General features: G+C 46.2%; 1 protein-coding gene across 1 annotated transcript in view; it reads left to right on the top strand.

The window, feature by feature from the left end:
- Positions 1 to 12,828: 12,828 nt before the first annotated feature.
- Positions 12,829 to 26,638, top strand: part of HDAC2 (histone deacetylase 2) — a 60,877-nt gene continuing 47,067 nt past the window's right edge. Inside the window, exon 1 of the mRNA XM_088460495.1 lies at positions 12,829 to 13,081. Within this exon, the coding sequence (XP_088316621.1) occupies positions 13,030 to 13,081 (52 nt within the window). The 5' untranslated portion in view covers positions 12,829 to 13,029. The remainder of the gene's footprint in view (positions 13,082 to 26,638) is intronic.

Genomic DNA, 26,638 nt, shown 5'->3' with positions numbered 1-26,638 from the left:
ACACACTTTCCTGCTTATTATATAGATATCTGCATAAAAAAATTCAGCCCTCTCCATGTATAGTTGCCATTATACCCATATTTTTTTTTTAGTTAAAAACCAGGATGGTAAGACTAAAAGGGTTACCATATTATTCTCTAAGATATTATCACTATCCAACATTGTACCCCACACTCTTGAGAGGAGAGGATTTCTAGTCGAGCATTAAATATTTAAATATTGAATTGAACATTTTTACAATTCTATGCTCCTAACAACTCTGCCGGCTGACATACCTAAGTAGGATGATGGAGCAAATCAAATAAAGGAAAATGTGTTTTATTTGCAACTAATTGGACTAATAAACAAGTACTAGACTACTTCAGTGGGGTCTTTGAAATCACTGTGGTGTCATTTCCACATCTAGCAGTTGGCAGATTCTTGGAGGCTTAAATGCACAGCAGAGTGTAAGCTCACTTTCTTCTCACATCCACATGTTCGCTGAATGTGATGCCAGTTGTCAAAAAAATTTATTTGGCAACATTAATACTGCTAATCCCAATTAGAAGCCTCTGTTGACAAACATATATTTTAATGACTCGTCCTACCTGTTGAAGGTCACCATTTGTAAAGTCCATAAATGCATTATCAGGGGAAGATGTATTCATCTAAGTTTCCTAAAAAGAAAAATAGGGTTTAATGGAAAAGCATCTAGAAAAATTAAAAAAATTGGAAAACAACCATACATTACCCCTACATAGAAATACTTAAGCATAGTTAGTAAAAATTAGAACAGCTCTAAATAAGCTACTGGGGCAAGATGTATAAAAGTAAAAAATACGCTAAAGCTGCAATACATTGTCTCTCCATATGTATTAAAAAGGATCCGCAGTGGATATCAGAGATATAAGCTACGGACACACAACAGAGCAGTACCCGTAGAATGCTGTGGAACTGTGATGGCCGCGCATGCGCAATTGGACTTACAAGTCACGATTCCGGAAGTCCTCTCTTCGCATGGGACAGCTCTTATTGGAAAAGATGTCCCGGCAATCACTGATGCTGGTATGCAGACAAAAGAGTACAGGATGTATCGCAATTGATACATCCTGCCCTATTTATCACACTATGCATTTTTTATGTGGACATTATAAATTATTCATGCCCAAATTCAAAACTAGAAAATTAAAATTTTCACCCAAATTTAGTAACAAGCTTTTGCCATCCTGGCAAAGAGCTGGAAGTAGAGTGATAGGTTACACTATCACACTGCTTTCTGGTTGAGGATCCTCCAGATCCCTCTCCAAAAGGATGTGTATTATAGTAGCCCAGAGGCTACTATAGGTTATCTCTATCATCAGATGGGTATCCTTATTATTTGTGGGTATACTTCAGTTAAATGTATCTCATAAGAAGTGCCCCTAGTCCTAATTATAATTTATATAAAGATATGGGGAAGAGAAATTACCACAGTTCAGTACCTTCTTTAGAATACTAGGCTTCTCGGTCTCCACTCGTATTCACAGCTATAAACAGCAGGAGGTGGGGAGCTGGAGACAGTCATAGCCGAGTGTGCCACGCGTGTAGTCACTAGATGAAGTGGGCAGTGGCATTTTGGACTGAGGCAGCAGACATGCCGCCCCAAGGCATTGTACCCTAAACAATGGCACCAGCCGCACAGCCCTGCACTTAGTAGTAAACAAACATTTCACTATGGGGGTGATTTTTTTTTTTAAGAACAGCTGAACTGGATGACAAAATGAGTTTAAAACTTTGATGCTGCTTAAGCTCCTTTACCGCCTAATGTAATATTTGCTAAATGGTCATCTTTGTAGATAAAGCCCCAGGCACTATGCTGTGGTTTTGGAGATGCTGCAAAACAGAGCCAGGAAATCATATATGTCTGTCACTTTAAAATAGCAGTGTAGGGATGTATGTGAGGAAGATCCCATCACAAGGCCCCTGTAGGCTTTTGGGTGAAGATGCAACAAAAATGGAGGATGCTCCATGCAGATAGCTTTCCTAAAGCTCTGGCTAATAGGAGCACATTAGTAATCTTTTTCTGTAGCTGGTAGTGTAGATATGAGTTGGAAAGCCCAACATCTTTTAATTTATATTCTCCATTGATAATACAACTTATTGTTATCTTTATGTTGTTACTACTTAGATGAGCACTGCCCAGGATTATGGTGATAGTGAGGCTTATGGTGATAGTGAGGCTGCCCAGGATTCAGAAGCCATTAGGTCTTTACTGCTACCATGGGGACATACAAAGAAGTAAGCTCAATAAGAAACAGATAATGAAACACAGCAACAAACAAGGGTCAGCAATAAGTATTTATAATGAGTCAGTCAGTGCCCAGATACAAAGTAGAGTTCTTAATACTTTTTGTACATTAGGGCTTCTGTTCTTCTCTTCTCAGTTTCTCCTCAGGCTTCACTGCGCTGAATGTGCAGCAACTCCACACCGCTTCAGCACCAGAACTGGCTTAAAAGTTTGGTGGTGGTTTTGCTTTTTTTTGGGGGGGGGGTGGGGGAATCATTATTTTTTTTACATTTAACTCTTTCTTTACACTAAAATGCAGTATCAGAGATACTCCAAACAACTCCAACTGCATGGCCTCATCAACTTATCTTGCAATGAATGCCAACACATAATGTAAAAACCCAACAACCGACTGTGTCTGTGGGAATGAACTACAATTGTTAGCCATGGGAAATTCAAAAGACCAAAAAACATAGGAGTGATCCAAAACCCATACCTGTTTATTATCAAATCCACTTGAAATAAAAAAACAAGTCAGAACCACAATGGAAAATAGAAAAAAAGCAACTAAAGCAGCTTCAATCATACAAACAAGCATTTAACAAAGAGAAATACATAGATGGGTGGTGGATTGAAGTGTAAGTAACCGGACCTGAGGCAAAAAAACATAAAAAAAACCCAGCGTGTATTAAACAACACCATATATTTAACTGCTATGCTAATTAGACCCCTATGGGAAAAACAAAATTCCTTGCGGACCCCCGCAGTATGTCATCAAGTGGTTAGGCCTCCAGTTAGCTATGAAATAGGAAAAGACACTGAAAAACCCAGGCAAATATAGCGACCAAATGCATTTGAATGCCAGTGACCCAGAGATTGAATTTCCGTATCATAAAGGCCCGTAAGAAACTGCTAAAGTAGCGTTGTACTTAGTAACTGGAGACCTGTCCATCTTTCATGGACAAACATCATCATTCCTGGACAAAAGTCCATGGAAGATGATGTTTGTCCATGAAAGATGATGTTTTGCCTCTTTCTGAGACCCGATTTTTGGCGGAAAAAATCCGAACTTGGCTGGAAAATTCGAACCCATCCGAGCCAGCACATCCCTAGTCCATATGCATCAACCATGCTCTCTCCTGCCTCACTCTAATTTGCAAAAAAGCTCATGCAAAAGTACACTGGACAAGTCTTTGGGGTAAATTTACTAAAGGTCGATTTTAAATGATTAAAATCGATCAACATCGATGTTGTGTTTGGGCTAAATTGCACACTTACTAACACTTAAAAATCAATATAAAAAATCATCTGTTGGTAAATGTGTAATTTAGTCCCTGAAACACAACGTCGTTGTTGTTCAATTTTTAATGTATTAAAATTGACCTTTAGTAAATTTACCCCCTACTGTCAGAGCATGGTCGAAGTGAAAGCCAGCTCCCCTTGCTGGCCTGATCAGTCTGGGAATGCTGTAACACATAATAACATTGGGTTAAATTAACACATCTGAAGAAATGAGAGGCGACTTGGCAAGTTTAGAAGGAGCAACCAGCTCACTAACATGGAAGGTGCCATGAGAGGCTGTTGCGAAACTCAGTTTAAACAACAAAACTTTGTTATTGGGATAACAAACTGACATAACCGAGTGTAACAAATGGGGTAAAAGAAAAATATTGGATGCCTATGATTGACAAGGAAAGAAGAATCAGCTTTATTGGCCAAGTATAAAAACATATATATATATGGAATTTGACTCCGGTAACCACTGGCCAAGTACTCAATTTACACAACAATTACATATCACCATACATACTCAATAGGTCTAAGCCTAGAAAAATTCAAATACAATAAAAAATACATGTAGTTCTTCCTTAACAAGCAGTTGTTAATTAATGATTTAGCTGCATAGTTGCCTGCGGGAGAAAACTATTAGCATGTCTTGAGGTCCTAACCAGACAAGATCTATATCGTCTACTGGATGGGAGTAATTGGAACAAATCATGGCCGGGATGGGCCACATCCGCCAAAATATTCTTTCCATTTCCTGACCCTAGCAAAATAGCTGTCCTAAATGGAAGGTATGTGTCACGGTTGTCTGGGGTTCCAGACAACCAGAATACCTTAAGGAGTGAGGCACCAGGAGACATAGGGTAAAATCAACATGTGACTTTATTGTTACAAAAAACATGCAAGAACGTATGAAGAAATAGTTCAAAGTACAAACGGTGCGGCTGAACGCTGATGGTGCGGCTAAGGAACCGATGGTGTGGCTAAGGAGCCGGTGGTGCAGCGAGGTGACAATGCTGTGGCTGAAGAGCCAGTAGACTGACCGGAGGTCGATGTTGTGTCTTGGGAGCCGATGATGCAGCTTAGGAGCCGTTGATGTGGCTGGAGAGCCAGTAGAGTGGTCGGAGGCCGATGCTGTGGCTAGAGAGCCGATAATGTGGCTGGAGGCCGATGTTGCGGCTAGGGAGCTGATGATGCAGTTTAGGAGCCGTTGATGTGGCAAGGTGCTGAGGAACAGTCTGTGCACTGGTGCAGCTTGGAGGCTGGGAAACAGTCTGTGCACTGGTGTGGCTTAGAAGCCAGGAGACAGTCTATGCAATGGTGCAGATTGGAAGCTGGGAAACAGTCTGTGATTGGTGCAGCTTGGAAGCTGGGAAAATGACTCCATAAACAGGAACTGTAAAACTTGGAAGACTGGCTAGGACTTCTGAGAACAGAACAACAAACACAGCATGTCAGAAAATATAAACGGCAGTGAGTGCAGGGCTGGCTGTATACTTATGAGATGCAGGATCCAATCAAAGACAATTCCTGGAGAGTAATTCCTAATCAAAGGCATGTGTGTACCTGCTCTGCAGACAGACAGCTAATTAATTAATGAACACATGAGATCAGTACACAAACAGGCAGGAATGACAGGCTATGAGCTGTACACAGACAAGACATGGCTGGAAACTGCCAACAAGATGATCCGCTACCCGCAGATCCTAACCGTAAGGCACCTCCAATAATGTTTTCTGCAGACCTGACTACTCTCTGTAGCCTGGCCCTATAATATACATTAGCCGCACCGTACCACACAATAATCGAGGAACATAAAACAGACTTGATTATCGCACAGTAAAAGAGCTGCATCAATTCCCTCGGGAGATCAAATTTCCTGAGCTGCCGAAGAAAATATAACCTTTGATGAGCCATCTTAACAATAGCACAGGTGTTCTTCTCCCACTTCAGATCTCGGGAGATTGTAGCACCCAAGAATTTGAACGAAACCATCACCAATACAGCAACATCAGCTAAATCAAAGGAGAAGCACTAGCAGGCTGTTTCCTAAAATCAATAATCATCTCCACCGTCTTAGACGGATTTAATTATAAGTTGTTTCTGCCACACCATTGTGCCAGCCGATCCACCTCTCTTCTATAGGCAGACTCGCCCACCCCAACCCCCCCTTTATCAGGCCTATAACTGTGGTACCATCAGCAAACTTAACCGATGGGCCCCAGAAGTACAGTCGTTCATATACAAGGAAAATAGCAGAGGGGAAAGGACACAGCCCTGAGGAGCCCCAATACTAGTTCTCCGGGCACATGAAATAAACTTCCTCGCTTCAACATACTGTTTCCTGCCCACTAAGAATTCCACAATCCAATGACAGATGTATGCCGAAACCCCCAAATTAGCCATTTTAGAAGACAAAATCTCAGGAATGATGGTGTTGAACTCAGAAATAAAGTCCACGAACAGCACCCTAACATAGGTGCCTGGTAAATCAAGGTGCTGCAAGATATAATGCAGTCCCATATTGACAGCATCTTCAACTGATCTGTTTGCCCTATAGGCAAACTGCATAGTGTCCAACAAGGAGCCTATCGACCTCTTCAAATGGTTCAGCACCAAACGTTCAAGGGTTTTCATGACTACAGACGTCAGAGGAATAGGTCTGTAGTAATTTAAGCCGGTTATAGAGGACTTCTTCGGAACCGGCACAATTTTTGAACTTTTAAAGCAGGACGGGACTGCACACTCCTCTAAGGACCCATTACAAATACCAGTAAGAACAGGAGCCAGTTGACTAGCCCAGATTCTTAGGACAGAAGGGGACACTCCGTCCGGGACAAGGGGCCTTAGCCTATTAAACAACCTGACCACCTTGTCCTCACTAACCCGCAGCCCTGGTAAACTACTCCCAGGACCAGGAGAGGCAGGGAGAGGAGGTTCTTCTGAATTAGGGGACGGGTTGGAACCAGAGTTTAGAGCAGGATCAGGCCTTTCAAACTGACCATAAAAGGCATTCAGATCCTTGGCCAGATTCTGACCTGTGAGAGTGAGAGAAGGTGCTGACTTGTAATTGGTAATAGCCTGCATGCCCCTCCACACTGACGCAGAGTCATTGGCCGAGAATTCCCTTGTCAGCTTACCTGAAAAGCCTTTTTTCGCAACTCTGATTTCTCTGGCTAACAAGTTTCTTGCCTGATTATACCGCACCCTGTCACCACTTTGCACAACAGAGCTGCCTAAGTCTCGCATTAAACCAAGCTTTCTCATTGTTATAGGATAGAAAAGTTTTTGTAGGCACACACAGTTCCTCATAGAAGCCGACATATGATGTCACAACATCAGTTAGACCATCTTAATCAGTATCTGTGGCCTCAAAAACATCCCAGTCAGTACATTCAAAACAGGCCTGGAGATCCGATTTAGCATCATTAGTCCATCTCTTCACGGTCTTAACCCTAGGCTTAACCACCTTCAATTTCTGCTTGTAGCTCGGGAGAAGATGAACCAAACAGTGATTGGAGAGCACCAAAGCTGCACGTGGAAAAGAACGATAGGCGTCCTTTAGGGTAGTATAACAATGGTCCAATGTGCATCCCTCTCTAGTTGGGCACTTGACTTGTGGTCTATACCTTGGAACTTCTTTGCACAAGTTTGCTCTATTGAAGTCACCTAACACAATAACAAATGAGTCAGGAAATTTGGACTCCAAATCATATATCTGAGAAGCCAGGTGATACAAAGTTTCATTAACATATGCCTGTGAAGGAAAATATATCCCAACCAAAATAAATTATACAAACTCAAGTGGTGAATAGAATAGCTTACAGTTAATAATAAACATCTCCAAGTCCGAACTGTAAGACCTATGCAACACAGTAACGTCCTTGCACCAGTCTTCATTAATGTAAAAACAAACACCCCCACCCTTTGATTTCCCTGAAAGTTTCAGGATACGATCGGTTCTAAATAAGCAGAACCCTGGCAGAAATACTAAGTCATCAGGGATAAATAGAGTCAGAAAGCCAAGAGTCGGTAAAGCACATAACGGATGAGCCAGAAACGCCAGAACTGGTTCTCCCAAGCAGTAATGAGATCTCATCCATTTTGTTCACCAGGGAGCGGACATTAGATAACAACATCCCCGGGAGAGCTGACTTATGCCACCTCCATCTCACCAGGGCACCGGCTTGTCTCCCCCTCCTGCGCTTCCCTCCAGGGAAGGTAAGGCCACAATACCTGGCTGATTGAACCCGGGACGTAACCTCCGCATCTCCAGCCCCTGCTCCACCAACAGGCACAGCCATCAGCTCCAGTGGCAATCCCAAACTTCCAACCCCTGGCGCCCTCTGCCTCTCCAGACGTCCTTGAGCCTCCGGGCACACCAGCTGAGCACTGGCCGCCCGTGGCCTCCGGCAGCCACTGGCTGCCCTCTCCAGATGGGAACTCCGGGCAGCACCTCCTGCCAGTCCGGGACAGATCCTTCAAAGCTCTTAACACCAAAAAGGACTTGACAGGGTCAACCTAGCCATTGCAGATTAATAAGAGACTCCTGCTAAAATACGCTTTAATAATGAACTTCCCTTAGTATTATGACTCGATACAAATGCTAGCATAACTTGATGCCTGCTTTTACCTGCCTGAGCTTTAGAAGCATGGAATTGCTCTCACCTGGTAGCAGCGCAAAGTCTTCAGTGCAATCGCTCGCTTTGCTAATTCCATCAGCAGCAGAAACAAATGGACATTAGATACCCAGAGAAGATAACACATGACCAGCTAGTGGCGTTAGCTAACCCTTAAGTTGATTTGGCAGGGGGGATGCAGTACCTATACACACCTTGGGGGCTGTACTGAATACCACCTTGCTGGGCAAAACTTGAAAGCAGTGGTTTAAAAACCCCAGCCAATGTCACACAGGCATTAACAGCTGCAACAGGATCAGGAGACCTGGCCAGGACCGAAGCCACATTCACTGCTGCCCATACTGTGCATGCGCTGCCCCCACAGTCCATACAGGCCTTACCACAGTTGTAGAGGCTGCACCATGCCCAGGCCCTAATACTGAATCCAAGATGCTGATAGGGAGAAAAGACAGCAAGAAGAGAATAGCAAAAGGGTGAAGGAAGAGAAAACTGATTACTTCCTTCCACTCCCACCTCCAAGATTTTGCACGTGCAATTCCCTATCTCTGGAATACTTACCCGACCCTTGTCGGGATCCTGAGCATCAGGATGTTGCTGTCTGTATATTGACAGCAGGCATCCCGACTGCCAGGATTTCATACCCATTTCCTTCCCTCATGTGTTTCTCCTTTCTCTAATACGATCATCTACTATTCTCTTATACTATCATCTACTCTCCTACCAATCACCTAACCCTTTGTTTCTGCCACCCTGCTGCTTATTTCAGTCGTACGACCGCTGATGCAGCAAGGTTTATAAACCATGTACTTGTCATGCATTGTCTTGTACTGTAAGTCACTGTTTTCTTGTTTTTGCTTATTTATGAACAGTACTTTATTAGGAGCTGCAGTACGCTTGTGGTGCCAAATAAAGGATAATAATAATACTGAGTACTACTAACCGTTCTGGTCATCTGTCACTAGCTTTACCAATCATACTGAATACTGGTAATACCAGGGATCTGTCAAAATTATTTATCACCAAATGAGCCATTGACTGTGCAATAACCTACACATGGAGACAGTGCTAATATGTGAGAACTTTTCAACACTACTATTCAGCTTGCTTTTGTATCAGGACTAAAAGTTTAATTATACTCGGATGCAGGACTGTATTAATCACAAGTAATTGTTTTTTCAATACTTTGATGCCATATTAATGTGACATTTTATTACTTATGTGCATATGTGGTGTGTTTTTTTTTATTGATTGTGTGTGTTTTATTCATAAGTAAAATATTTGTGAGGAGACCTATTACATTCCCTTGATGCGCAGTATCTGAATCCCAGGACTCCGAGGCGGTATTTTGCAAACCACACTGATCTGCTTCTTCGCTGAACTGATATTGTTAATGTTGTTGCTAATATTGTGGGAAATTGCAAGATGGGTATTATTGAATTACTCAGTAATTTCAACATATATTACATCAATATGATACAATCTGTCTATATATATATATATATATACCATGACCAACTTCACAATCTTTATGAATAGACCCCATTATAGCTAACCAATAACATTAAATACAAAGAGTTTGTTTAAAATAGGGGTGGGCAATAAGCTGACCCCCAGATGTTGTAGAACTACACATCCCAGCATGCTCTGAAACAGTCTTGCTATTTGGCCATGCTAAACCTGCTGCAAGGCATGCTGGGATTTGTAGTACAACAGCTGGAGGGCCGCTTATTGCCCACCCCTGGTTTAAAATGTGCAAATATAACTTATATTCCATCATTTCATTAAGCAGGAATGATTTTTGGACCATACTGGGGCAAATCTATATCTCTCAACACACAACTGAATCCTTACGCATCTATGCTGCAGTCGCTCTAAAAAGCCCTTCTCGGCGTGCCAGATCCCGTGAGACTCTGCTAGTGCTGGGCTTTTTTTGCCGAAAATGCGTCTAAGTCGCAATGCTATGTGACTAGGATCATTAATATGATATGCGACAATTGTATATCTGTGTGCAACTAAAGATGGGTACACACTGGAGCGACAAGCATACCACAGGTCGCTAGCATTATCGCTAGGTTTGATTTGCAGCACATCAAACCTAGCGACAGTCGCTAATGACCGCAGGAGCACGCAATCACCAGTCCACACTGAGTGATGTAGGCGATTTCTCATTACAAAATGGCAAAATGGTCCGACATCGCTCCAGTGTGTACCCAGCATGAGTTTCTGAATCTGTATACGAAGTGCTACAATGAAGCGGCCGCAGCTTTTTTCATTCCAAGCTCTGTTATGGCTTATTTACAAACTCTGGAGCAGACAGATATACAAGTGTTGAATATCAAATTAATCAGCATAGTCTACTGGTGCGTCCTAAGTGATTTGCATTGTGACTTAGTGTAGCGCTGTGTGCCGTATTGAGGCTAGATTTATGAGGACACATTTGTACAGGAGTTTAAAATAGGTACACCTTGCACACGCTGGAAGCGAGCAATCAAAAACGGGATGGACATTGGAATCTGATGTTTACTAACTACCAATGTTTTAGTTTCGTTAGTAGTGTTTTTACCATTCGATGGCGGTCTTCCGATGTTTGTCACCTTCAAATGGTAATCATTCAATGGTGTTCCGATGGTGGCTTGTTTTTTTAATTGCTAATAGCTATGCCTCCTTTGGCTGCGGCCTGCATCAAGGAATCTTCATGGGTTCGTCCTAGATGCTGCTCAGCACTGTCAGCTGTGAAGCAGCAGAGCAACGCAGCAGTCTCTCCTCCTCACTGCTTTGTTGTTAAAACACACTGGACTCACTTCAGCAGTTCCGCACCTGTTCCGGGCTTGCTGGCTGTGTATATAGTGTACCTTACAGTGCCCGCAGCACAGCATGGCAATACTGCTACATTTTAAAGTACACAGTATATATGTTGTTGCTCCGGGCCCCGTCCCCGATCCCGCCCCCCCTATCTACCACACTGCAGTGGTTTTTGTGCATGTGCATATCATACAAATAGTTTTTACCATCAAATTCTTTTGATGCGATGGTTAGTTACCAACGCATCGAAAGTTTCAATGGAGGAAGCACAGTCATCATTTAATGGTGGGCTTCCGATATCCATCCCTACTTCAAAGCGGGAATGTTAGGGGTATGACAGATCAATTCTCAACAATACGTTGCAGAATGCCTCCTGTACAGTCATAGGCATGTGCAGATGAGCAGTCTATGTCCCAGGGGGAGCAGCCGATGGGGTAGTCCATGACTCGGCACAGTTCCTGCTGTGGCACGCCCTGTGATGGCTTCTGAATACAGTCATGAAGTTCCATGGTGCGGTATCTTCACTCACACAGAGGTGTGCAGGAAAAATGATTTAGGATTCCTTACCATAAGCAGAAATGTGTGGTTATGCCCAACAGTGCATCGCTGAGAACTGAATTGTTACTTTTGTGAGAAAAGCAGAAGTACATATCACAAAGCCGTAACTGGACTTTTCGGTGCCCTGTGCCAGAAACAGCATTGCCACCCCCCCCCCATTTTTTATATAGGGACATAAGATAGTGCACCTGAAATAGGGCCATATCCTCATGGAGAAGGGCCAAGGAAGAGATAGAGGAGGCCAGGAGATGCTGGGGATAAAAGAAGAGGAAGCTACAAGTGAGAATGATAATAAACAGGAAAATTGACAGGACCAAACAGCGCCCCCTGCCCTGTGCCATGGCTCGCTAAAGGGGTTCTGTCCTCAATTCTGGATTTAACAAACAGCAGTAATCTAAGATTACAGCCGTTTGTTACAGCAACATTCTCGCCATCTTAAGAGATGGCGAGAGTGATGCGGTCTCCATTGACGACAATGGGGACCTGGCGCTGCTCTTCCGGCTTCAGCTAAGCCTTCCAGGCACTGTTGTGTGTCATGCACCCCCATGTCATGCGCAGACGGAACGTTGTGCATTACACTGGAGCCCCGTCGCTGGCAGCATTAGGCTGCCAGCAGCCCCGTGGAGGGCCTCGCAAAGGAGAAGGCCTTTGCGGTACCTCGCCAGAGGGGATACGTTTTGGTAAATACCAGTGGATTTTTCGTTTGTATCACAGTGATACTAAACAAACAGCTCAGCTGGTATTTACCTTCGTTGATAAATGGGGGCCAGTATGTCAGAGTATAGGGTCTCCTCATTGGGGCATTTGTAGTTGTGCACCTATGTTACTGTTCATTTAATGGTCTCCAGTCCACATCCACCTCAGTACACAGCAACAGATGAGCAGAGGATGGGAAGAGCCGGGTGGACGAGACGGCATCGTACCAAGCAGAATCCTCAGCCTGTACCATCCAGGCAGTGAGGAGGGGTGACAGTACCGGGTAGCAATGAGACACTATCAAACGTCAAAAGCCCGGCAAGTGCTGGCACGACTGCTCTCCCGTCATCTCCCCCCAGCGGCCGCGTTTGGTCTCTCCCTGGCTGCGGCTGCGCACACGGTGCCGTGCTGCCCTGGTAGTAGTGTGGCTGATGTTGTGAGATAGTCCCTCCCCTCCCACTCTGAATGCAAAACCACGCCTTCTCATGGAACATCCCGCACAGCCACTCCCACAAGGCGTACTCCGGTTTCCCAGAGCCGCCCATCTCACCGCCTTTCTCTGTACATCTGAGTCGCGAACTCCGCCTCCTCACTGATCAGCCCCACCCACTTAGCTTCGCCGACCCCTCCCCCCTCTGTCTGCACCGTGTCTGTATGTGTGTGTGTGCAGCGCCGGCCAGGCGGGACGGTTCCATTGATTACCGAGTAACGGGCAGTGGTGGCTGTCAGTGCTTCTCCCGGTGCAGTCCGGCCTGTCTTGAGCATCAGCAGGTCCAAGTGTGAGCGGTGTCCGCGCAGTACTCCATGGCGTACAGTCAGGGGGGCGGAAAGAAGAAGGTCTGCTACTATTATGATGGTAAGAGGAGAGCACAGCGCCGGGGGCAGCACCGGCCAGCGGGGGGCGGCCCATCAGATCAGGGCAGTCTGAGGCCTCTCTCGTACACCGCCGTGCACCCGGTCCGCAGCGAACCCCAGGCTTGCCTGGCCCGGTCCTGCACTACAGGTGACAGATGGAGGATGCGGTGCTATTGGGCCCGAGCTGAAATCCTGAGGCCGTCGCCGGTGTAATGTAATGCAGGGACGGCCGAGCCTCTTCCTGCACATAGGTTCCCTCTCTAAAGTGCTTTCTTCCAAAGTTTGTGTGCAGGATCCCTGGTGGGGGCTGCACCGTTCGCAGCATCCTCCTGGCTGCGGGACTGGGACTGACAGTGTGCTCTGTGGTCATGGCCTCCTCCTTGTTCTGTGGCACTAGCTAAAGTTGCTCAGTATTTGTGTGTCGAATTAAATCCCTATACCACTGTACTGTGTTCCTGCTCGCATTGCTTTTGCAGTGCCTTGTAGTAACCCATATCGGGAGTTCCCTAAATCCCTATTAGGGATCTAAAATAGTGCTAGTTATTTAGAGCTCTTAATTAACGGAATAAATGTTGATTTGTTTTTTTTCTTTCTGCCCCTTATTTTAGTTATACTGTATTGCATGATGACATTAGCATGTTATGCATGTACATTAATACCGGCTGTTGTCTGGAAGATGGATTATTTTGTTTGTTGTGCACTGATGGCATTCTGATTGTTTCAGTTAAAAAATTGAAATTGTGCCAATAGGATGTAAATTACTTTAATGGAGCATACACACGGTCAGATTTGTCAGACTTGTCAGATTTGTCAGATGAACGATTGAACGATTGAACGATTTTACCAAAGTTTTGAACGATTGAACGTTTTTTGACTGCATTAAAATGAATGGAATCGTCCAAGTCTGACTGCAAACACATCAGATGTCAGAAATCGTTATCTGACCATCGGGAACGCGCATCGTTGATCGTCCATCGTTCAGGCATGTCAGATATGAACGATTTTCCTTCAGATATGAACGACTGAACGATTTTTAAATCGTTATCGTTCATATCTGAAGGAAAAATCTGATCGTGTGTATGCACCATTATGGAGCGTACACACGGTCAGATTTGTCAGATGAACGATTGAACGATTGAACGATCTGAACGATTTGAACGATTTTACCAAAGTTTTGAACGATTGAACGATTTTTGACTGCATTAAAATGAATGGAATCGTCCAAGTCTGACTGCAAACCCATCAGATGTCAGATATCGTTATCTGACAAACGGGAACGCGCATCGTTGATCGTCCATCGTTCAGGCATGTCAGATATGAACAATTTTCCTTCAGATATGAACGACTGAACGATTTTTAAATCGTTATCGTTCATATCTGAAGGAAAAATCTGATCGTGTGTATGCACCATTACACTATAGGGAGTGTATTTACTAAAGTGTGGGTTTTTAGAGTGGTGATGTTGCCCATAGCAACCAATCAAATTCTAGCTATTATCTTTTAGAAGGTGCTAGGTAAATAAGTAAAAACTGATTGGTTGCTATGGGAAACATCTCCAGTTCTAGAGACATGCACCTTAGTAAATTAACCCCTTAAGATTGGTACACACTGGGAGATATATTGGCAGATCAGTTGATCGTCCAATATATTTGTTCATACTGGGAAGAGTTTGTGTTGGTGCTGTAAGCCGTGAAGAATTGTTTAGGTCTGCGATTACTTCCTTTGTGGACCCGCATATTTAGATGTCTTGGCTTTCAGGTGTGGAAAAGTGACATCAGATAATCTCAAATTTTTCTGAAAAAATTAGTACACATAAATGTATCCGTTTGGGTACGGGATGCTGGCGGTCAGAATCCCAACAGGGTTAGTATATCGACATCTGTCTGTCAGTATCCTAACCCTGCCTCCCTGCTGCCTAACCTTCCCTCTAGTGCCTAAACTTAGTCGTTCCTAACCCTCTCCCCAGCACTTACCGTCGGGATGCTGACGCCAGGATTCTGACAGGTGTCAGGATTCCGGCACTGGCATTCTAAGCACCGGCATCCCAACTGTCGGTATTATAACAGCATCCCAAATTTATTACTATATTTAAGCCCTGCCCCTATTTTTAAAGTTGGTGAATATCGCACTGAGTTCAGAATTATGTGAGTGCCAAGGACCTAGCAGTAAAAATGCTGGGATCCTAGTTCACTGTTTTGGGGTCCTATCATTCATAAGCGGAGTACACACTGGAGCTATGTCATGCCAATTTGGCCAAATCAGAATGACAAATTGTGCATATGTATGTGCGATATGCGTGTTGCGCAGTCGCAAGCAGCGCCATGCAGTGTTATGAAGGACGGAACGAGTGATCGTTTCGGCGTTCATTACATCATTCTGACGTGTACACAAGAATTGATATGTTGGTGTCCATCAGACCCCTGTTAATATGCCCCGTAAATGACCAATCACACTTACACCATGCCATCACAAATCTAACATGCACCTTAAGCACCAATCAGACCTTCCATATGCCGATCAGATTCCTTCCCCGCATGCCCCTTAATTGCTAAAGAGACCTTCCCCATTCCATCAGACACCTCCACATGCCCCTTGGGCCAATCAGTCTTATGCCATAAGATCTATCCTGCAACCTGTGGCAGCAAGAAGGGCATCTTACCTGCAGCAGAGATCAGCTTCATCCCAGTCTCTAGAGTAACACCCCTTTACGGGAGCCGTCACAATAAAAATTATATAGTAATGAAAATGCACAAACAGACGTGTGAAAAGTGCGGCTAAACTGTTAGGGTATGGGTGGCGGCTGGATATCTGGGTGATTGCTATCATACTGTGATATGGGTGGTTATGGCTATGATAAAATATGCCCTTTATATATAGTTTAAACCTGGTTTAAATTGGAAAATGCTTTTGTGTTCATCATTTTTTCCATTGTTACTTCACTGTAGAAAGTTACCCCAAATGTCAATCAGATTAGTTCTTGGAACCCTTTGGGCTTCCCAATCCATAGTGAAATTCCTGCCAATGTCACAGACTTTCGTTTGATCTGTGACGGGGGAACCCTGAGTGTAACGTCACAGCCTCCCAATACATGGCACCCCTTCCCGGCACCTGAGAAGCCACCGTACACTAGTGGAGAGCTCCATGTCAGAGCATCAGCTGCTGCCTTCATTTATCTATAGCCTGTCTGTATGCGAATTGTTACATGAGTATCAGCGGCATTGAAGGGGGGGCACCAAATTATAACTTGGGTCTGGGATGAACTTGTGCTATTGCCTCAGAGGCAGGTGAAAAAAATTAGCAAAATCCCTATTTTCTCCAAAAAATGTGGGGACCTGGGGCCTAATTCAGCAAGGATCGCAATTGCTTATATGCACGCAGTCGGCTGATTGTTGTATACTGCGTATGCATCACAGTGCGTGAACCGGCCTCAGCGATCGGGACTGCGATTTTAGTGACTACGCGAACCCATCGCAGAGTGACAGGAAGTGCCGCTTGTAGGTGGTGACGGGGGGGGGGAGTGGTCGGGCGAATGCAGGTTTGCCAGTGCGTTTAAAACGGCATTGCAGGGCCGTGCATACATTTTCCACTGCAATTCCATACGCAGCCTGAGGTCTCATAGCGTGCTTTGAAGTAAGTAATTCCTGAGGTGAGGTCTGACCTAAACTTAACGGATGTGAGTAAGGGGAAGTGTGCGTTCTCTTAGGCTGCGATCGCACATTGCATATCACCGCTGATATTAGCAATTGCGTTGCATGCGTAGAAGCAGAATAGCAATCCATGCTGAATCAGGCCCATGGTTTCGAACAACTAAAACAAAATTTTAATTTGATTAATTCCCCCTTATAATGACATGTCATTTTTGGGGTGAAAATTTTAAAAGTGTAGGAAAATGGGTTTAAAGTACTGGGTCAGGTATTTTGGGGGCTGTATGGATGGACAGGTGTATTTAGGATTGCAGATGCTGCAGCAGGTATATTTTAAATTTTTTTTTTTAAAACCGCACTTTATAGACACAAAAATATACTAGCACCCATTTTAATGTACCCCCCACTTTTACTACAACTATTATTTTTCCAAAATAAATTGCTTTATATAGCTTTTCAACACTTATGCAAATATGCATATAACAGCCATTTGACTCAATTTAAGAACCCAAATACTTTTATTAGGGCTATTAATACACTTCTATATTGATTTCCGGTGTCAGTTAGGCTTTTTATGGGGCACAGACTGATTTCCCCAAAATATGCTGAACTTTTTGAAATTCGCCGTTTTCACACATATGCGTTTGTGTTTTGCAATTGGATAGAGCGAAAAGCGAGAGCACGCATTAAGTACGCAAAAAGATTGCGTCAAAACTGGCGAATGAGTGATACCTGGAGACCTAACTGACCGGTACTATGTATATATAATATCGTTCATAAATAACAATGTATTCGAACCTAATTGAAACATAATGTATACATATCCTTCTCTCTAAAACAATACTTATAAACCATGATCTTTATTAAAACGTATAAACAGAGTAGTATACAATTTAATCACAATTATAAATAGAATGGAATAAATATCTAATACAATATCTGTAGCTCAAATCCAATAAATAAAATAATTTATATGAATATAGCATGACATATACTAATATACGTGTTTAAAATAAGGTGTTAAAATAATATCACATGGTATGAAAACTCAAGAACGGCCAGAAAGAACAAGGGAGAGAAAGGAAGAAATCTAAAAATATTAATAAATATGACTGACAATGGAGACACATACTTATATAATTCACAAGAACCATTTAGTTTCAAACTCCATATTTAATTATTTTGGAGCTAGGGTTTGTAGCTCATAAATGGTTCTCATCTCCAATCTCGCCAATTGTGACTCCATGTTTTTTTGTACGCCAATTACATTTACTAATTTTTATCCCACAAAAATTACTAAGGCTTTTAATATTGCAATCATGCTTCTCCTTAAAATGTAAGGAGACACTGTAAATAGTAACCTTTCTACTTCAGGGTCCATAGGGTATCCACAGGATACCTTGGGGTACAGGTGATGACGTCAGGCATCGGGCACCATAGAGTTAAGTTTCAGTCTCCCAGGATGCACTAGGGTCCCCCTCCTATACCCCGCCCCCGAGCCAAGGCATCCCAGTTTAGTTTGGTGCCCGGCCGGAGTCGGATGCACCTGTTAGAGGTGGGCTATGAAGAGCCCCTGAAGTTTCTTCAATGCAGCTGTGGCTGCACATCTGGAAGTACAGCATGGACTGTCAGTCCTGACGTCCATGCTGTCTTCCCTACACCCCCGCCGGTACCAGAACGCCGGTACTGATCCGGGGATGCTGGTAGGCATCTGGGGTCACAGCTAGCGGTGACCCCAGATGTTTAGGACCATGGCCGGAATCAAGGGGGACAAAGGTAAGCAGCGGGGTCCCGCGGTGGGTCCCCGCTGACACATGGTCCAAAGTCCCCACGCAGGGGGCTCCCTGGGGACTGGCTGCAGCGTGGAGCCAGGTTCTAACCTGCGCTTCCACTACCCCCCTGGGACAGCAGGACCGCGGCAGAGAGGTAGCGCTGCGGTGTCCCAGGGGTTAAATGCATGCCAGGGGAGCGCGCCTTCCCTGTCTCACAGCCGGCGCCTCCTCCGCTGCACACAGCCCTCTCTGCACACGCTGACTGGTCCTGTGTCAGCGCTCCTCCCCCAGGCCGGCCTACTCTCTGCTCCTCGGTGGCCATCTTTGGAAGAAGCATGGTGAGCGCTGCTGGACGCTGAAGAACGGTGGCATCGTGGTCTGGGTCCCCCTGCATACCTCTCCTCCGTTGGATAAGGTCTGTGTATGCAGCGCTGTGTCCTACCAGGCTCTGAGTCTGTGTAGTTGAGGATCAGCGCTGATAGTGCAGGAATTGATTTCTTTGTATTGTATGTGACCTATGCTAGCGTCTGCTGCCTGTACTTTCATTTTCTATCTGTCAACATTTAACTGTCCCTGTTCTTTCTGCTAAAGCCCTTGCGGTGTGGTGCTTGCAGGGTGGTCTCACACTATACTAACGAGTATCAGTGAGAGGGGTCACATACTTACCATTATGTCTGAAAGTGATTTTCCTCTCCAGCTTTTATGTACTACATGCAAGGTACCTATAGCGGAGGGGGACGGCAGTGCGGAGGGACTATGTCGACGGTGTTATTCGTTGACGCGACCGATTACGGTCACGGCTCCGGTACAGGAGCCGCCCTGGGCTTGTTTTGCCAAAGCGCTTACAACCCTCGTGGGCCAGTTAGCTCCGCAGCCTGCCCTTACTCAGATGGGTTTGTCCCAGCAGTCAGTGGTGTCGTCACCCATGCAGGGTTTCCCAAGACAATTGATGGTACCCTACAGTCTCCCTATTTCCCCTCCTCAGGTCTCTCATGAGCCTGCGTGGGTTAATTCGTTAACAAGCTCTGTACAGCAGTTGTCAGAAGTGTTGCAAGGGGAGTCTGTGATGCGGCCTCACAAGCGGCCGGTGGCGTCTCTGTCTGCTCCTTATGAGGATGACGACGGGACGTCCGATGATGGGGAGATTCTGGATCTTTCTGACCAGGAACCTCCCCGCCCTAAAGAGTCGGACGCTAAGTCTAAGGTGTATATACCTGGCCTTATTCGTGCAGTCCGTACTGCTTTAGTTATTGAGGATGAGGAGCCTCCGGTATCAAAGTCCAAATACGTCTTTTTCAAAGATGTTAAAGGAGATACCACAGTGTTTCCTCTTTCAGGGCAATTAGTTGACCACCTAGAGGAAGCCTGGAAACAGCCAGGCAAACGATATCAGCCTCAAAGGCGTTTAGCAGTGGCGTATCCGTTTGCGGACAATTATTTTGCCAAGTGGGAATCCCCTCCTCAGGTGGATTCTCATGTGACACGCCTTGTCCGTAGTGCCACATTACCCATGCCATCCATGTCCTCCCTTAAGGATGCTACGGACCGCAAGGTGGAGATCTGCCTGAAGTCCGTCTATTCCCTTGCGGGGGGGTGCTGCGCGGCCGGCTATGGCCATTTGCTGGGTTGCCCGAGCTATGGAGCGCTGGGCTGATACGTTGGAGGCGTCCTTTGGTTACGACTGTTCGGCTGAGCAGACGGAGTTGATCGGCAATCTCCGGGATTCGGCCACTTATATCAACGAAGCGGCCTTGGATATTAGTACCCTGGCGTCTCGAATTTCTTCGGCAGCTGTGGCTGCTCGTCGCACCTTGTGGTTGCGATCCTGGAAGGCGGACGCTGATTCCAAAAAGGGTTTGGAGGCGTTGCCTTTTAACGGAGAAGTTCTCTTCGGTCCGGACCTGGACAAAATTGTAGCCACGCTGGCGGCAGCTAAATCGGCATGTCTCCCGTCGGCTGCTGTTCCTTCTCGTTCAGGTACTCCGTCCTTTCGGGCCTTATAGGGCCCATGGTAGGCCTAAGAGGCAGTCCTTTCCCCGACAGGCTGGCCCCAAGAAATCGGCCAAGCCCCGGAAGCAGGCCTGGAGTACCAGACGTCCGTCCCCTAAGTCAGATGACAAGCCTGCGGCCTGACGGTCCGGGCCTCCCTTTGGGGGATCCCAAAGTGGGAGGCCGCCTGCTGCAGTTCGCCCGGTGTTGGTCGGTCACCACGACAGACACTTGGGTTCTCGAGGTGGTCCCACACGGGTATGCCCTCTCCTTCCGGCACAGACCCCCGGCTCGATTCTTCACCACGGGTCTACCATCAGACAGGAACAAAGCCACGGAGCTGCGGAAGGTTTTGCGCACACTGCTCCAGGCTGCCTGTTCCATTCTCCCAGAGGGGCCAGGGTTTCTATTCCAATCTCTTTTTGGTGCAGGAACCCAATGGGTCGTTTCGTCCGATTCTCAACCTCAAAGCTCTCAATAAATCTTTGCGGGTGCCGAAGTTTTGGATGGAGACCCTACGGTCCATCATTCTGGCGCTGGAACCTGGGGACTACATGGTGTCATTGGACATACAGGACGCTTACCTGCATGTCCCTATTCTTTTGCGCCATCAGCAGTTCCTCAGGTTTGCAATCCGCAGCGACCACTTTCAGTTTCGGGCGTTACCTTTTGCCTGGCGACAGCACCACGTGTTTTCACCAAGGTGATAGCGGTCATGGCTGCTTCCCTGCGGCTGCAGGGGGTCCACATGTTGCCGTACTTGGACGACCTTCTCTTAGTGGCAGGATCTCCGGAGCTCCTTCTGCGCCACTTGGACCTGACCATTGTGCTACTGCAACGGCACGGCTGGTTAATAAACTGGCAGAAGTCCACCCTGGTCCCGTCTCAGCGGATTCTGCACCTCGGAGCCTTATTGGACTCGGGACAGCAAAGGATCTTTGTGACGGGGGAAAAGATCTCTGCCTTACAGTCGAGGGTGCGCAGTTGTCTGCAGAGCCGCCGGGTATCTCTACACTCGGCGATGAGGTTACTGGGCTCCTTGGTGTCGGTATTCGACATGGTGGAATATGCCCAGTTTCACTCCAGACCTCTGCAGCACCTGATCCTGTCCAAGTGGAATGGACTGCCTCAGTCTCTAAAATCCCAGACGATAGTACTCACTCCGGAGGTTCGCCTGTCCCTTCCCTGGTGGTTGCAGACGACCCATCTCAACAAGGGTCGTCCGTTGTGGGTGGCGAATTGAGTCCTGTTGACGACGGACGCCAGTCTTCGGGGCTGGGGAGCAGTTTCGGGTCCACACTTGTTCCAGGGCAGGTGGACTCCGGCAGAAACACAGCTTCCAATAAACATCTTGGAACTCCGAGCGGTTTTCAACGCTCTCCAGCAGGCACATCGGGTTCTCCAAGGTCACCCAGTGCAGGTCCAGTCGGACAGCGCTACCACCGTGGCCTACATAAACCGGCAAGGAGGAACCCGAAGTCGGGCGGCTCTTGTAGAGGTGTCTCGGATCCTGGTATGGGCGGAGCGCAATCTTCCGGCCATATCAGCTGTCTTCATCCCGGGAGTGCTAAACTGGGAGGCGGACTTTCTCAGTCGACAGGACGTTCATCCGGGGGAATGGTCCCTGCACCCGGATGTTTTTCTACTGCTGGTGGACAGGTGGGGTCTTCCAGAGATTGACCTCATGGCGTCCCGGCACAACAACAAGTTGCCGGTGTACGGGTCTCGCACAAGAGACGAAGAGGCGTCTCTAGTGGATGCTTCTGTCCGTCCGGTGGACGTTCCGGGTTGCTTATCTCTTTCCTCCGGTTTCCCTTCTTCCACGGGTAGTCCGGAAATTCAAACAGGAAGGAGGGACGCTCCTGTTGATAGCTCCCGCATGGCCCAGACGGCACTGGTTCTCAGACCTTCAAGGTCTGTCCGTGGACAGTCCTCTGCGGTTGCCGCTACGACCGGACCTTCTGTCACAGGGTCCTTGTCTTCACCCGGACCTGACTCGGCTGTCTTTGACGGCGTGGCTGTTGAGACGGCCATGTTAAGGTCCAGGGGTTTTTCCAGCTCTGTAGTGCGTACCATGCTGAGAGCTCGGAAGCCGTCTTCCGCGAGAATATACCATCGCGTGGCATACGTTCTTCCAGTGGTGTCGGCCGAGAGGTTAGGGGAGTTTCGTCTGTCTCGGGTTCTCGCCTTTCTGCAAGCGGGACTAGACCATGGGCTTCGCCTTGCTTCTTTGAAGGTGCAGGTTTCTGCCCTGTCTGTCTGGTTCCATCGTAGGATTGCTACAATCCCGGATGTGCGCACCTTTATGCAAGGTGTTCTGCGCATTCAGCCACCCTTTGTTCCACCTGTGGCGCCTTGGGATTTGGCTGTGGTCCTGAGGGCTCTCCAGGGACCGCCGTTTGAACCACTGGGCTCAGTGGATCTTAAATGGCTTCCAGCTAAGACTGTTTTCCATCTGGCTATTGCTTCGGCCAGACGTGTTTCTGATTTAGGGGCTCTTTCTTGTAGACCCCCTTTCTTGATTTTTCATGGGAACAGGGCAGTGCTACGCACTCGTCCTGAATTTCTTCCCAAAGTTGTTTCCCAGTTTCATGTTAACGAGGAAATAGTTGTTCCGGCCTTTAACTCACCTGGCCTTTCAGTGGGTGAGGCCACTTTGGATGTTGTGCGGGCCTTAAGGACTTATGTTGACCGCACTTCTTCGTTTCGGAAGTCGGACGCCTTGTTTGTCCTCTATGGCTTCCGTAAAAAGGGTTGGCCTGCCTTTGGCAGCCTGGATCCGTATGGCTATTTCTGAAGCTTATCTTCATGAAGGTCTGCCGGTTCCTCCTTCTGTGACGGCTCATTCCACTAGGTCTGTGGGTCCTTCGTGGGCAGCTCGACGTGGTGCCTCTGCAGTTCAGATCTGCAAGGCTGCTACGTGGTCCTCTGTCCATACTTTCATGAGGTATTACAGGTTTGACACCTTCGCCTCTCAGGATGCTTCCTTCGGGCGGCGGATTCTCCTTTCAGCACAGGAGCGTCCCCACCCTTAAAGGATACTGCTTTGGGACATCCCCAAGGTATCCTGTGCATACCCTATGGACCCTGAAGTAGAAAATATGAGATATGGTAAGAACTTACCTTTGTTATCTCTATTTCTACGAAGTCCATAGGGTTCCACAGGACTCCCGCCCTGTCGCACCTGTGCTGCAGATGGGCTTTACTCTGGTCACTGGTTTTTCCGTCTCCCTCTGGTGAGAATGTGATTCTTGTGTGTGTCCAGATCTTTCTTCTCTCTCTTCCTTCTCCTCCTCCGGCCTATGGCTTGGTACCTAACTGAGATGCCTTGGCTCGGGGGCGGGGTATAGGACGGGGGACCCTAGTGCATCCTGGGAGGCTGAAACTTAACTATGGTGCCCGATGCCTGATGTCATCACCTATACCCCAAGGTATCCTGTGGAACCCTATGGACTTCGTAGAAATAGAGATAACAAAGGTAAGTTCTTACCATATCTCATATTTTTTTTTATATTGCGGACATGTTCGGACAGGCATCTTTCAGCATCCTACCTGTCCTGCCAATATACTGTCCCCCACATACACATTCCAATAAATGGATTACTTGGTACCACAAGTAATGAACTGTTTAATAGGGTACACTTTTTTAGTGTTATTGGACATATATGCAGTAATCTTTTTTTTGTGATGCAACAATTTTTGCACATTACACAGGATCCACATCTGTAAAAACCCTTAAGGGGCCTATCCATTACACAACTTTGAACAATCTGATCAAAACCAGGAGTTTTGGTCGCATCGTACAGAAAGTCGTGTAATGGATAGCCGGCAAGGACCAGCGATGCGCATGCACGCTGGGTCCTTGCCGACCCTGACTATCTACTGAGCATGCCCGTCAAACTGACGACGCTCGTCAGGTTCGGCATCTTCAGAGATAGGAGGTCGGGCTCCTGCACTGAATGACGTTCAGTGAATGCCGTTCAGTTCGGGCACCGCACCTTGGCGACCTTAAGGTCTGAGCGCTAGACGTTCAGTCTTTCAGGTCGCCTAGTGGATAGGCCCCTTTAGATATAGTCCTCATACTCCTTTTCTCTACAGGCAAGGCACTCATTACTAACATGTTTTTCAGGTTGTCAGCCTTTCTATAAATAAATCTAGGGTTATTACTGATAAACTCCTTAAGTAAAGGATCCCTCTCAAGAATCTACCAGTGCTTATTAATTATGTACTCCAATTGTCTATGTTGTGAAGTGTACTTCGTAATAAACCCCACATTCTCAGAATTTTACTGTTGGTCTGTTTGTTACCCTCTAATATTGTATCTCTGGGTATATCTCTGATTTTACATTTCACTCCCATTACTCCAACAACGCTCAGTGTGTACGGGTGCTTGCACGCTCCCGGGCATCGTTCGTCACATCTTCTCATCTGATCTGCATGCACGGGAGATCAGAAGATCTGCCAGCTAACACCATACCTCTGGATCATACACCAGATCCTGCAGTGTATACGGGCTGCCCGATATATCATGCCGTAGCTGGATACACACATCATCTAGTGTGTACTCGGCATAAGTTAATCCTTTAAGCTACTGGGGATTTTCACTCTTCATGACCATACCAGTTTTTAGAAATATAGTCTTGGGACATGCACATAGTAAATGAAAAAAAAAGAAAGTTTAGATCTGGGATACATTTTTATGGAGGCTGGTGCCATGTGGGCAGGTTCTGCTTTGTGACATTCACACAGCTTTTTAGAATGTATGCCACTCATGCAGACATTGCAAAACTAGTGTTTCACACACAATGCGTGACAATATGGTAATGCAGAGCGTTGGGGAAGTAGGACATTTGTTCTATATATTTTTGTTTAACCCTAAAGTGTATTTTCTTTGTCAGTGGGAAATGCTTAACCAGTCATATCAGAGAACTTGCATTACAGAAATGCTGTATGCAGAGCTCCTACAGCATAATTACTCTTATGTGGCAGATCATCTGTGTTTTGTCTTATAACTGTATGAACTTGATTTGTGTACAGAGACATACATACACTTTACTGTGTCTTGCAGATCACTAATCCTCCTTTTCCACTGCCCAAAAAACCCTGGTTATTGCCGGGTCTACCTGTGTCAGACTGCAGTGGAAACTGCTCCCAAAAAATAGCCCGGGTCTATTTACCCGGCAATCCTACCCAGGTCTCGACCAGGGTTGAACACTGGTAGGACCCGGGTTACCTGGCAGTAGAAACGTACCCTACCTGGGTTAGGCGACCTGGGTAACACTTCTAGACAGTGATTGGAGCTTCTGAGGCCCTTTTGTGACTTCATCTTTGTGTGCCTGAAAAAGTCAATTTCTTCTTCAGGGTCCATAGGGCTCCACAGGGAGACAATGGAGTGTAGGTGGTACTTGAAAGACCGGACACCAACAGCAAGGGCAACTCAGTTTCATTGACAACCTGTCTTTTTTAAAAGAGCAGGGATCTATCAAACTTTGATGTTCGCAACACATGTTTGTGGAAGTGAATCATGCCACGAACAAAGGAGATTTCCGAGGACCTCAGAAGAAGAGTTGTTGAATGCTCATCAGGCTGGAAAAGGTTACCAAACCATTTCTAAAGAGTTTGGACTCCCAACATTCAACAGTCAGACAGCTTGGTAGACATGGAGGAAATTTCAGACCATTATTACCCCCCAGGGGTGGTCGACCAACAAAGATCACGCCAAGAGCAAGGCGTCTAATAGTTTGCATGGTCACAAAGGAACCCAAGGTAACCTGTAAGCAACTGAAGGCCTTTCTCACATTAGCTAATGTTCATGTTCATGAGTCCACCATCAGGACACTGAACAATAATGGTGTGCATGGCAGGATTGCAAGGAGAAAGCCGCTGCTCTCCATAAAGAACATTGCTGCCCGTCTGCAGTTTGCTAAAGATCACCTGGACAAGCCAGAAGACTATTGGAACAATGTTTTGTGGACAGATAAGTCCAAACTAGAGCTTTTTGGTTTAAATGAGAAGCGTTCTGTTTGGATAAAGGAAAACACTGCATTCCAGCATAAAAACCACATACAATCTGTGAAACGTGGTGGTGGTGGGATCATGGTTTGTGCCTGTTTTGCTGCATCTGGCACAGGACGACTTGCCATCATTGATGGG

Source organism: Taudactylus pleione, unplaced genomic scaffold, assembly GCF_031769625.1.
Source record: "Taudactylus pleione unplaced genomic scaffold, aTauple2 ptg000046l, whole genome shotgun sequence".
Taxonomy (NCBI): Eukaryota; Metazoa; Chordata; class Amphibia; order Anura; family Myobatrachidae; genus Taudactylus; species Taudactylus pleione.
The sequence above is the reverse complement of the archived record's forward strand: the minus strand, read 5'-3'. Positions and strand labels throughout refer to the sequence as shown.